Raw genomic sequence first — 13,877 nt, forward strand, 5'->3', positions numbered from 1 at the left:
TAAATCTGGGAAAACACTGCTAGATCATGTAATTCTCAGGTAATCACAGCAAGTAGTTGCTGTTTGAACACATGAGCAAGGACTCAGAATGTATCCTGTTCTTCAAAGGATGGCTCCTGGACTCCCTACATCTTAGTCATCAAGGAGACTTAAGAAAAATGAAGATTCTGGGTCCCACCCCAGATTTACTACATTAGTATTTCTGAGTATAGGACTCAAGAATCCATACTTTTAACAAGCATTACAGGAGATTCTTAATTATATGGTTGGAATACTACTGGTCCAGGGCAAGTAAGTGATTGCAAAAGGCCACTCAAAGTTTAAGAAAGCATCAACATCCCAACCCTCATCCTAAGTTGAGTTCAATACACATAAGGGGTAGTGTTGAAAAGGAAAAAGTGGCGAATGTTTCATTCAGGAATCATCAAGCAAAAATTTGAGAAGGAGCCCTCTTAGCTTTTAATAACTACAAAATAAATACATCTCCAGCAGAAAGGGATTTGATGTTTTTTTCAGATCTTGTAACAAAACTGCTGCTCTTACGCTCATGGGGGGGAGAGGGGGATCCCCTATGCCAACAGCAGATGAAAAGGATCTAGTAGACTGCTCTGATGTTAGAAGCTATGGCCTTAGGTCTGGTCTTGATTGAAGGGGAGACTAAGGACTAGATCCTGGATCATTAAAATTGCTTCTAGGGCTGTGCTTTAATAGGAAAGTAGCAAACATGTAGCAAGGGTAGAAGTAATGCGATTTACTTAGTAGCAATGGCTGCCTAGGTATCTTGACAGTGGTAACATTACAAACTATTATCTTTTTAAATAGAAGAGTTGCCTATAAAGGTTATTTCAAGCAGAGCTTGGACTTTTATATATTTTATAGCTAAGCTACATGCAATATAATCCTCTTCTTCCTATGTATGTAATAGTTTTAACCAAGCTGTTCTTTTAAGCTATCTATGGCTAAAATTAATCAAGTTTGATGAGAATCATGCTACAAACAGTCTGTTACCCTAAAGTATCATGTTTAAAACTACATCTTAGGTTCTGAATGCAAAAATCTCTGGCAAACTAATAAATGCCACACAAGGGAGTGAAGGGTCCTATGGTAACAAGAGTTAAGAGCTTAATCTCAATTATTCTCATTTTCACTATCAGGACGGATATTTCAGTTCTTCAACAATTGTATAACATTCGCAAACTCTGTACAATTGCATTCTGGGTTTTAAAAAGCCATTCTAGGTTATTCACTCTATAATAAGGTAGGCAAATTACATACAATTTCTCTTTACACAAGTCTCATTTGGGGCTTGAATGCAGCGCAGAGAACCAAACAGCACGCATTAAGTGAAGGCAATGAACCCTTTTTCTTCCTTTCCCCAAATGGTCATCTTGGACAGATGTTTAGAATGCCCTATAGATGTGTAAATCAAGGTGTATAGCTAATTATAAAATTAAATTCCACTGATCAAAGATGAAATACATACGTTTTTACCCCATGACCAGCTTGGCCACTAGTTTGGCAAAAATTAACTGTGCTTGCGTGAAATTTATTACCACTGCTTTCACTACTACCATTTCTTTTTCACCACTAACATTTTTAGGGCAAATACAGAGTATGAAATATTGTCAAAGAAGTAAATACTTTCTCTTCTGAAATCATATTATGAAGAAAAAGGGTGGAAAAAAGCTCATTTTCTCTTTTTCTTTGTTTTTAATTCGTTTGGATGTGAAATATTTAATACCTGGAAGTCAAATATCCTTTGACAACAAAAGAAATTTCCAATATGATCTTATAAACTGTGCTTGTATATCATCAGAATACAATAATCACTATAAGTATTTCAATTTAAAATGTGACCAAGTGCTCTAAATGTATCACTTCTTTTAAACCAGGTACTGCAAACAGGCACTTTTAAAACAAGGTACAGACTATGAATATAAAATATCCCACGTTAGCAATAACCTTTTGTGGTTTTTAGTGAGATCTTTTCAAATTAATCTTTCAACACTCATATTGAGAAATCCCAGTTCTTGTCAGTTCTCAAATTTAATGACAGCCTTTTGCATTCGTGATGTTGAGGATTAGAATAAGGTAATGATGCACACACTTGGCTAATGCAGTTTACCTTCAGTCCACAAAATTAATGCAACTGGATTCCTAGTGGAAAAGCTTTTTAAATTTAAAATTCTGTTTTGGATTTCTTAATTTACTATTCAAGATGTAATGCTAATTACCATTACAACAAAGGATTAAAACAAAGAGAAAAGCCTGTGTTACTCTCTTTGAGGTGGTGAGGACTTGCTAGTAAGGACTGTGGTTAGGCAGGGGTGAACTCGGAGACCTCAGCTGTAAGGCAGGGGTGAGAGGCAGCGATCTGAGTGACTGGCACCTGGGAAAGGAGTTCTCAGCCAGGCAGCTGCCTGCTGGAGCCAGGAGCCACAGGCTGTCTTGATTTCCCTTCCGTTTTTTCACAGTGCAACACCGTTCCTTCGGTCCCATGTAATTTGCAGCCATTATCATAGATATTAGATGTGGAAAGACTTGGCAGGTCACCTAATTCCCCAGCCCTTCGCACAGAATGCCCCTGTTGAATATGTATGAGGCAGTTGTTAGCCGGAGCCTGTGGAAACCAGGCTATTAGCACTCACGGTCATTTACCACTACCTGGGGGGCAAACAACATCAAAAGAGCCTTAAAACATAACTGTAAGTGGAAAAATAAATAATGAAGGAATGCCATATTCAAGACACTTGACTAAATAATGAGGTTTATGAAAAACTTCCATAGAAGCTAGATGACTCTTCTGTTTGGGCATCAGTTGCACAGGCTCCGCACAATACCTGAAAGCGGCTCTTTACTTCTGCGTAGGAAAGTCGCAAACAGGCTCTTCCATGCCAGACGCAGAGCGCGCTTCAAAAGCCAACCTCAAGGATTCCTGATCTGGGTATCACAAATTCAATTAATACAAGACGGCGCAGCGTATACTTGATTAACCTGAGACAACGTTCTTAGTATTCTTCTGGAACGGTGGGAGTTTTGAGACATATCAAGCTGGCTATGCAGCAGAAATTGGAGTGAGGATCTAGCATTAGTTGATATGTGGGATAATTTCGACACACATCCAGGTAAATCAGGCCCCAGGGGGATTTGTGTGTATGAAGCTGGGTGTAGGTGTCTTTGGTGAATCAGGCTGCAGTGATTGCAAAGCCTACATCAACTAAGAAGCTGCCACTCCTCGCTGTTCTCAACATAATCCCAGGGGTGTAGAGACAGCAGAGAAGAAAACAGGCTTGCAGTCAAACAGCTGGTTCAGAGCTGCAAGCACCACATACCAGTTAGGTACGTGCTCCCAGCTGGTTTTAGCCTCAGTTTCTTCCCTGTAAATACAGAAACAGTCATATCTACTCATACAGATATTAAGAGGAGAAGATGAAATCATGAATGTCATGCATTTGACACCACATGGGTCTTCAATAAACATTAGCTTCCCTTTCTTTCTAAGCATTCTATAGTTGCATTTGTATGTTCATTTCTAGAAGACTGACTTTTTTTAGGCATCCAGCAAAAATTTATTACAGGTAAATTTGCACGGCTCTAAATGCGATCAAATTCTCAAAATATTTCCAACCCATTGAACAGTAGAGCAGGTTTTGTAAGCGCCAAGCAATTAAACTTGCCCCCTTCACATACCCTTGAGTTTAACAGCAAACCAATGCAAAATTTAATGCTGGAGAAGAGGCGCGCTCATGCATCCTGTTTTCTTCATGTGAAGTAAGTGAGAGCCTGGGACCTAACAATTTCCTCTCTCCTGTAGAATTCTCCAACCTCCTCAAACTGCTCCTCTTCAATAAACACAAAAGAATTTGTAGATCACCTCCTCTTTTCTTCAATAAGGTCGTAATTCATTTTGGTATTAAGGATAATTAAGCATTACAACACACTGGATATTTGAAGATTAAGAAACATCATTAACCACTATGGGTGAAACTACCATTGACTTTAACCTTGTTCTCAACTTCTTTCTCTCCTAATTCATCTTTCATCCATTAGATAACTCCCTTCAGGTAGCTTTTCTAATAGAATTCATTTAATTGTTCATAATATTATAAAAAGTTAACAAAATTAATAAAAATTTAATAAATATTAATAAAATTTGGACAAAATTAATGCCCTAAAGCAAGCAGGACCTCTCTTTTAAATGAAAAAAAAAAAAAAACCAAGAAACACCCAAAAACTATGGTCACGCATACCCAAGGTTAAATATTTAAGTAAAAACCCAAAAACTATATTTAAGTAAAAACAGGTAAAAAGGTCAACATTTTGGATACTGCCAACTTTTTCAGGTGCTAAGATTAGAGAGATAAAATACCTGGTTAGGTGACTTATAGATTCAGCTCTACTTTTTGAGGTTCTAATACTTCCTGAATAATATGGATTATAGAATGAAAAATGCTTACAGGTCAGGAAGAGATCCAAAAGAAAGAGGGCATAACTTCGGAGAGGGTCCCAGGGACTTATAATTACATAGATAAATTAAATAGACATGTTGAAAAAAATCTGATCAAAATCTTGACTAAGAACAGGAGGAAATAAAACCAGAATTAAGCAATATTCAAAAAAACAAAATCCAAGAGAAGCCAAGAAATATGCTATTAACAAAAGAATGAATAAAAAATAAAAGCAATTTACGAGGAAGTTTGGTGGGTATGTAGAAGAAAGTCTTTGTGCTTATTCCTTGGCATGGTTCTTCCACAGAGTGCGGGCACACACACACATATACACACACGCACACACACCATGATAAGGAAAAGCAAAAGAGAATGACTAGTTCCTTCACAAGGTGCATAAACACGTTCTCAGGCAAAATTAAACTCTTTAGCTCCAGGACAGTTAAAAAGCACACACTTTGTAAATGGCCCTGAGGGCCTGTGACCCAAGGCACAGGGAAGCACATGCTATGATATGAATGGCATTGTATGTACCTCTGTAATTGTGAACAGATGTGGCATGCCGATAGACTAGGAATAGTTTCCACTTAACACATGTTTTTTGGTGGTTGATAGGATGGGAGTCTTGGAGAAATGAAGGTTTGATGAATGAGGCATACTGCTTAATTGTGCTAAACTGTTTAGTTCAAATTTTCATAAACAGATTCAACAGTTAAGAAATAGAAAACCTTTCCCTGATTCTCTCAAGGAAAAAGTAGGGAGGGCTAGGAGGGAAATGGAAGAGAGAAGTACAAGATTACGTTGCCATGGAATGCTTAAGCTGTATAAATCAGGCATTTGTGTGGCCATATTAATATTAGCAAAATTTGAAATAAAATTGGTAAGAAGACCAGATGTTTTAAAAATTAAGAAAATGTATTCCTTCAATTCCAAGATAGTCTCATCAGTTTGCTCCCTACATTTTAGTGATGTTGAAGTACCAATCTTTTGAACAATTTAAAGTTTATAGCTGACCTTTATTCATGTTTGTTTGATATAGGCAATTCTGTGCTCCTAAAAGGTAAAGGTTCATGAGTAGACTGCTCCTTTGTTAAAAACATCCCTGTTTTACACTGCAAGCAATTTTTAACTTCTGGAAATATTGGGCTTTTGGTTATGGAGTACTGACACTAGAAAAGGCATAGAAAGGTAATTCCTCAATTTTTAGGTAGATAGATAGATAGATAGATAGATAGATAGATAGATAGATACTATTTTAATATCGCTGTCTGGGATGAAGCTCCTTGCCAATCGAGAACACCTATCCAGTCCATATACCTAATCTGGAACTTGATGCTGCCCGTAAGTCAGAGTGCCATCTGTCCTTGGCCATGAGCCAGTTGGCTTTTACACATTCACTCATATAATCCTCCCACCAAGTCTTATCAACCCATAATCAATTTACTTTGGCTGAATAGGAACTGTAAAGAGGCCTCAAAATCCCCAGAAGTATCATTTGACATAGAAGAGCTAGTAATGCTATTAATATTTGACATTTTTCTTTTCACTTCCTTATCTGAAGTGTTGTACTATGTTCTGGTGAAGTGAGTCAGGTGCTTTCCTAAATAATGCCCTTGAACCAGTAAAGTAGCAGGGTGATTTACAGTGAATACCAGCAGCTCCATCACTCATTTATGTAACCACAAAGTAGGTGTGTTAAAACCGGAAGGTCAGTGAATACCAATAATACTGGTGTATCTTTTGCAATGTTTCCTAGGATATTCAAATATATGCCCAGTCATCCTCTCTACTGGATCTAAATACAGGAGAGCACGTTCATAGCAAGACCTCTTCAGTTAACGTTGTAAATATGAAACTATCCCCCAAACTGAAATTCCTTATTGAAGATCCAATGCGTCGAGTGTAATTGCCTTTCAAAGACCTTATCACTTATTAAATGCATTCAACTCTTCCAATAGTCCTGTGAAATATCATTGCCCTTATTTTACCCATCAGGAAACTGAAGGTCTGAGACGTTAAATCACAAGCACCCTTGCTATAAAGCGACGAGTCTCGTTCCTCTATCACGACACTTGTTGCCTCTCCACCACCAGGGTTAAGTAAGTGGCTAGAACAATTCAAATGTTATAGGGGGGTCTCTGGGCCTTTTGTGATTGTTCTTCCTCGCTGCCTTATTCTTGGATAACGTACACAGTAAAGTAGCTGTGGAGTGTGCCCCTATAAATAACTGCTAAGTTTTCCCACTCCTGCAGGTAAGGACAGACTGTGGGCTGGGAGTGGGAGAAGAGAACACCTCAGGTATGAGATAAGGTGGACTGCTGGGAATGTGACAGCAGTTTATCCAACTCCTCATCTGCCTGCCAACCTGAGTATCTCAGGTAAACTAGAACAGAGAGGCCAAGGAACGCTTTTGTTGTCAGAAAAGCATCTTATGTGGTCCATATATACAATGGAATATTACTCAGCCATCAGAAAGAACGATTACACAATATTTGCAGCAACATGGATGGGACTGGAGGAGATTATCCTAAGTGAAATGAGTCAAGCAGAGAAAAATAATTATCATATGGTTTCACTCATTTATGGAACATAAGAACTAGGAAGATCGGTAGGAGAAGGAAGGGAAGAATGAAGGGGGAGTAAACAGAAGGGGAATGAACCATGAGAGACCGTAGACTCTGGAAAACAAACCGAGGGCTTCAGAGGGGAGGGGGCGGGGGATTGGGATAAGCCGGTGATGGGTATTAAGGAGGGCACGTATTGCATGGTGCACTGGGTGTTATATGCAAATAATGAATCATGGAACATTGCATCAAAAACTGGGAATGTACTGTATGGTGACTAATATAACAAAATAAAAATTAAAAAAAAAAAAAAGGAAAAGCATCTTAGTGATTACTATGTATAGGTCAGGAAGTGCAGAGAGACTGGGTGTTTTAAACTCAAGGTATTTCTTTTTTGCTCCTGGGACCTTATTGCTGTTCTTCCTTATCTGCTGATAGGTCCTCAGATGGCAGAGGTTTTGTGCATTTTATGTAATTTGAATCAAGTCTCAGTAGTGAAAATGAAGGTGGTTATGTGTTCATCTGCACTTTGCCCTTCTTTCCATTGGAAGGACTGTACATCCTGACCACGGGGATGGATGTAAGAGCCAGGCTGGGTCACCACGATCTTCCCAGCTGAGCCGAATATAACAAGTTACTCTTCCGTGCATAAGAGGCTGTAGGGTGTAAGTCATGACTTGCCTATGGTCACAGGTTAGCCTCTACGAGGAGAGCTGGCTTGAGGGAATGAAGGCACCACCACAGAAATCAGAATAAGCACGAGAGAGACAGAATATGTGTCCTAATGGCATTCCAGTGCTGGTTCCATCAGACCAAATCCAACCCTACCCCTCTCGTGGCTTGCTTAAAGCTGCTGTTTTTGCTTCAGGTTGTCTAAGCTGGATTTCTGTCAGTTAGTACTGAAGAAGTCCAGACTAATGTAGACATTTTGCTTTAATAACTGAAATAATAATAGTGGCTTCTTGAGCACGAACATTGTACTGAGCATTTCACTTAGACTGTCTTTATTTTTTTCTTCTGTATAACCTCACGAGGCAGGTACTATTATTGTTTTTTTATTTATGAAGAAATTGAGGCTCCAAGAGGTTACATGACTTTCCTGAGGTTGTTCAGCAAGACAGTGGTAGAGCAAGATTTGAATCCATGTCTACACAGCTCCTAAATACATGCCGTTAATGTCTCCTGCAATTTTACGTCTGGAAGTGGTTCTCAATTCTGGCTGCATTTTGGAATCCTCTGGGGAGCTTCTAAAAACAGGTGTGCTCGTGCGCTCTCTTTAGGGTTCCAAGTTTGCACAAGTACAGCAGGCACCATTCACACAGAACACAACAGACTTGTGCTCTGGGAAGTCGGGGGGCCCTAGAGATGAATATGTTCTCAATAAATGGTGCTCCCTGGGCTTGTGCCACTGATGTGGTCCTACAGCCAGACCAATTAAATCTGAATCTTTGGGAGCAGGCCCCAGGTTGATATGATTTTAAAAGCTCCCCAGGTGACTTTGAAGTGCAGTTTAAGGGTGTGAACCACGACTCTAACCAAAACACATATCTTGGATTTATATGGGCTTTGACTGGGTCTACACTAGCACAGAATGAAAAATTAAAGCTTACGGTGGGGCAATTAAAGCTAATAGGACACGTGACTACAATTATCAGGATATCTCAGATAAAATCTGTCAGGAATAGTGAGTGTGGAATCAATGACCCTTCTGGACAACAGATCAATTTATATACTGCACTTTGTAGTACAGTGCTGACTAAAATCATTAAAGTGATATCTATAAATATCCTCATTCTTAAGTATGACATCAACAACAATTAATGGACTAACTCTTCAAAAATGTGGATTTTGTAAAGTTGTGTCCAGCAAACATTTTCATGCAGGTTTAAACTTTCCATAACCAGATAGTTTTGGGTATTGATGAAGGCCATGCCTTTTCTCTACTTAATATTCTGTTCTCTTACCTTCCAGGAGACTATTTCAGCTAATACAACAAGAAAGAAAGGAAAGAAAGAAAGAAAGAAAGAAAGAAAGAAAGAAAGAAAGAAAGAAGAAAGAAAGAAAGAAAGAAAGAAAGAAAGAAAGAAAGAAAGAAAGAAAGAAAGAAAGGGAGAGAGAGGGAGGGAGGGAGGGAGGGAGGAAGGAAGGAAGGAAGGAAGGAAGGAAGGAAGGAAGGAAGGAAGGAAGGAAGGAGGAGATGGAGGGAAGGAAGGAAGGAAGGAAGACTGAGGACATACTTCATAACTAGTCCTAAATAGGCAATAGCTCACTCAGATCTCAAAAGATCCATAACTAATAGATTTTACAGAGCTCAACTATATTTGATTTATGTTTTATGAACTGGAAAGACAATTAAGATAGCAAATGTCATATTATAAAAGAATCTTTAGTTGCCATGAATTATGCAATCTCACACTTTCTTATAAAAACAGGATAATAGGAATACTTAATTCACTGTTAGAAATCCCCATGAGGGGAATGTATGAGAATATTAGGTTAAGTGGTTGTTTTTTAACTTTAATGCTGAGCAAAGGAAGGATCTTAAGCCAACAAAGTTACCTGAAATAAGGAGTCTATTGTATACAATTGAGATATAACTTATTTCTAGAGTAAAAAGTCCTTATTCAAATCTGAATTCAATCTTACCCAAATCTCTTGAATTGTGATATTTTTCCTGTTCTTTTCATAATTCCATATTTATTAATCAAATGGATAAACATTTCTGGCAGAGCTCTTATAAGAAATTGATGAGCTGTCACAATACTCTAAGACTTACTTGACTCCAAGTATGTCCACTGACAGTCAGACTTCATTGCTGATACTGAGAATTCCAGTGCAACCAGTGTCAATCACATGTAATGTTTCATGTGACTACTCTAGGTCTCTCCAACAGGAAGGCTTAATTTGGCAAAACTTCAAGTAGCAAAACATCTAAAACAATTTCAAATTTAGTAAGAAATTGCTAGAAGACATGCAGACCAATCCATGAGATGTGTGATCTATGAAGCTAGGTTTTGCCTTAAGTCTCTCAAAGGAGGAGCATGTGGGTTAGATGGAACCTGCCCAGTGGCTGGGATTGAGCAAGCCCCATCATGTCTCACTTCTGGCTGCCCTAAATCCTCAGAATGGCATTCAGGTCCCAACTACGGTCCCAGGCACCTTTTCAGTTTTAGCTCTATTTCCTTATATTATGCTAAACTTCAGTCAAACCAGACTATTCATCATTTCAAGAACCCATTACACTTTTTAACCTATGCAATTTTGTTTATCTCCATCTTTTCACACGAAGGCACTCCCTCTCCATCCAACAAAATTTTATTGTTTCTTGAGATTCAGGCAAATTGTCACCTCTATTGTGATGCCCCACACGATTTAATGTCTCTTTTGCCTGAACTTCTACCGCACTTTGTTCTTCCTGTGCCTGAACACTCTCCTAACTCCTTAAGGATAGGGACGGTACCTTATGTATAATATTGGAATCAAATGGACCAATATCTTAATTCCGTCTTTTCCACTTATTAGCTTTGTCACTTTGGACAAAGGAAACCCATTGAGTCCCAATCGCCTCATCTGAAAAGTGGTTACAGAATAATGATGTATACTTCAAAAGATTCTTATAAAATTATGTGAGATAATGTATATAAAGCAGCTAGAATAACACTTGAGACAGAGCAGACAATACATGTTAAATTCTGTCTTTAGTCCTCTTGCCTGAATGTCATACAGTGCTTATTAGGTATCTCCTGAATGAATGAATGAATGAATGAATGAATGAATGAATGAAATTGTGAAATTGTCTGAGTCAGGTCTAAGAAGAAAGAATAGGCAATAGTATATCCTGAGGATTCAATAATGACACTCAGGTAATTATTTTAGTAAGTCTCATAATCATTCCTATCTGTAACCTTGTTCCTGATTAATAAAGAAAAATTATAAATAGGCATTTAAACATTTTGGAAATCAGTAGTTTGGGGTTTTAAGACAAAAATATGAAACATGGAAATGATATTACATTAAGGGTAATATGTACTGCTAAATACATTGTATTACATCTCCAGTGGAATATACACACTAAAGCCAGTCATGTAATAACAAACTTCTTTCAATAGTCATGCTGCTGCCGGTTGTGTGGTTCTGTAATTCTGAAACTACTGTGCGTGTGTTGCAGGATAAAGCAAATGAGTGCTTGTGCTGCTGCACTAAGGACAAGGAATTTTGGCAAGGGAAAAGGAGACATGGATATAATATCAGGGAGGTAAGGTACAACTTTGTAGTCCTGAACTTGAATTAGAAATATCATATAATTCATTACATACTTTTTCTTAGAGAAAAAATATACATATTTCCTAGTTCTATCCACTGAAAAGACCTAGAAACAATGACCAACCCACTAGCAATAAGCACACTTAATGTTCAGATTGTGGCCTCTACATACCATGATCTAGTAGAAGAAATTGGACTTTTTGGAGAAATAGCTGATTCCAGATCTGGGGAAGGAAATATAAAAGATGGCTAGAACACTTTGTCACATCACAAAGCTAGAACACAACAATGACTACCACAGTCAGGTTAAAACTCAGGAGCCAGCCTAAAAGGCTCTCGTTGGCCAGAGATGGGATAATTCGAACATAAAATTATACATAATTTTATACATAACAAAAAAGAATAGTTATTCTCCTAATCATTCCTAGTGGGGACACCTGCCTTAAAATCCACTAGTAAATAGCAATAGCACAAAATAATCCAACTAGTTATCCTTGGAGGATACTAGGGAACCAACTAATAAGTTTTAAAATAGGTAGGTAAAGGGAAAGGATTAACATTTATCCTGCCTTTCTTATACAAAAGTACCTCAGGGTGATCAGACAGTCAATAAGGGGAAAGTTCTTTTTTTATAGAATTATTTCAATTAATGATCAAAATTAATATTTTGCAATCCCAATGAAATAATGGATCTAGATAATAACCTTCCATGACCATTAACATCTTAAAAAGAGAACTACTGCTAATAGAAATAAAAAACAGCAAGTAAGAAGTATTCTTGCCAAAAAAAAAAAGGAAAGAAAAATCAAACTCGAATCAGATCAAGCCTTAGATTTAACTACCAATTCACAGGAAATACAAGGGAGAGTGAAAACATGTTAAATGATTCCATAGAAATGGAATTAGCTAAATCCAGACTACAGGGAATCCCAAAGGACAAATTACTTGGTTTCTGTAACCAATAAGCAGCAAGGAAGAAGAAAGATGAAGGTAAAACCAATGGATTAAAAAAGACCTAAGAGACACCAACCACATCAAGCGACTGCATTGTTTAAACCTTATTGGAATCCTGGTTTAAACAAGAAAACTGTGGGGGCAGGGAACAGTTTGGAGACACTGGAAACATTTGTAAACTGGCCCTGTATTGATTATGATATTAAGAAATTATTGTAAAATATTTCAGGAGGAACAATAATATTGCAGTTAGACACACACATATACACACACGAGTCCTTACATTTTAGAGATTGAAATTAAAATATTTACAAATGAAATAAAATAAGGAAGCATTTGCTTCAAAATAATAGATGTAGGACAGAGATTGGGTATGGATGAAATATTACTGCCCATGAATGAAGAATTCCTAAAGTGACGAATACATGGGAAGTCATTAGATTATTCTACTTTTGTATGTCTTTGATATTTTCTCTAATAAATTTTTAAAATCATGCTTTAAAATCAGCTAATATACCAGGCCATTCTGAATTTTATAGTCTCTAACACTTAAACTAGGGATAGACAAAGTTTACGTAGCTAAGAACAAGGGAACATATTTTGAAGTCCTACTGCCTTCTACTGTACTGGCTTTCATGTAATTTTAGGGTTTTTTCCCCTCAGAAAATTTCAATATAGCTTTATCCAGTTTTCCATGATGAAGTCTTCCTCCTTGTTTTCATGATTATTAAGTAAACCAACTCACAGTCAGTCCTTGATGGTGAGCATAAAGAGAAAAGGGGCCTCATCTTATTTTTGTATCCTCTATAATTTATATACAATATAGTTACCTGTTGAATGAAGTGTTATATAAGGAGTCAGTTAGAGTATCTGTAAAGTATTAAGTGAAATTGATGGAGAGTCAAACTCATGGGACAGGGAACCTAGAAATAACCCCGAGAGAGGCAATTAGTGAAGTAAAACTTTTCTAGGCTATGTCATTAGACGGCATGGGAAATAGTTGATAGAGAAATTTAAGTCATTTTGGGTCATTATAATACAGAAAATGGAGCAATAATTTAGTGTTCTCCTCTGATTTTCTAAAGTAATTGTTTCTAACCCTGAACTATTCCTCAAGCTGCTTTCTCACTCCCGGTCCTCTCACCGAGCCTGCCGCTTAAGTGTTAATGGGGTATCTGCCAGAATGAACTTGACGGACTCTCGTCTAAAACACTGTTCTCATCAATTCCCTCTTCCGCTGAAGACTTCTGATGACTTTGCATCAGCTACAAGAGTTTTTCACCTGAAACTTATGCCTCTTCTTCATCTGCCCCAGAGATACTTGACTGTTCTTACCACCCACTGCTCTCCAAGATGAATCCTCTGCTCAGTGAAGTTATTCTCCTAATCATTCCCAGTGGGGACACCTGCCTTGGTTCATACTATCTGTCACCAGAACTGCCCTTCTCTACTGCTTCTGTCCATTCTGATACTAGATAATCTTCAATATTCAGCTTAAGCTCACCTCTTCCACGCCTTTCCTGTCTTCCATCTTATGAGCTCCTGTAGTTTTTCTGCGTGTATTATTTATCCTGGTGCTATTCCAAAAACTCCTTTTTACTATGACTTAACTTTTCTTGTGAATCAATACATCTAGTCAGCAAACATT

At 37.7% G+C, this 13,877-nt stretch overlaps 1 protein-coding gene across 4 annotated transcripts in view; it reads right to left on the reverse strand.

The window, feature by feature from the left end:
- Positions 1-13,877, reverse strand: part of CPQ (carboxypeptidase Q) — a 439,142-nt gene that overhangs the window by 49,204 nt on the left and 376,061 nt on the right. Inside the window, exons 8-9 of one of the 4 annotated variants that reach the window (XM_087864712.1) lie at positions 11,448-11,499; positions 9,928-9,943 (exon numbers count right to left, since the gene is read on the reverse strand). The exons of 2 other annotated variants lie outside the window; for them this stretch is intronic. In XM_087864712.1, the coding sequence (XP_087720838.1) occupies position 9,943; positions 11,448-11,499 (53 nt within the window). In that variant the 3' untranslated portion in view covers positions 9,928-9,942. Of the gene's footprint in view, positions 1-9,927; positions 9,944-11,447; positions 11,500-13,877 lie in introns of those variants that run through there. One more of the 4 variants, XM_087864711.1, reaches the window with a different exon arrangement.

The sequence above is a fragment of the Ursus americanus genome, chromosome 9 (assembly GCF_024610735.1).
Source record: "Ursus americanus isolate L20-20 chromosome 9, mUrsAme1.1.p, whole genome shotgun sequence".
In the NCBI taxonomy this organism is placed as follows: domain Eukaryota; kingdom Metazoa; phylum Chordata; class Mammalia; order Carnivora; family Ursidae; genus Ursus; species Ursus americanus.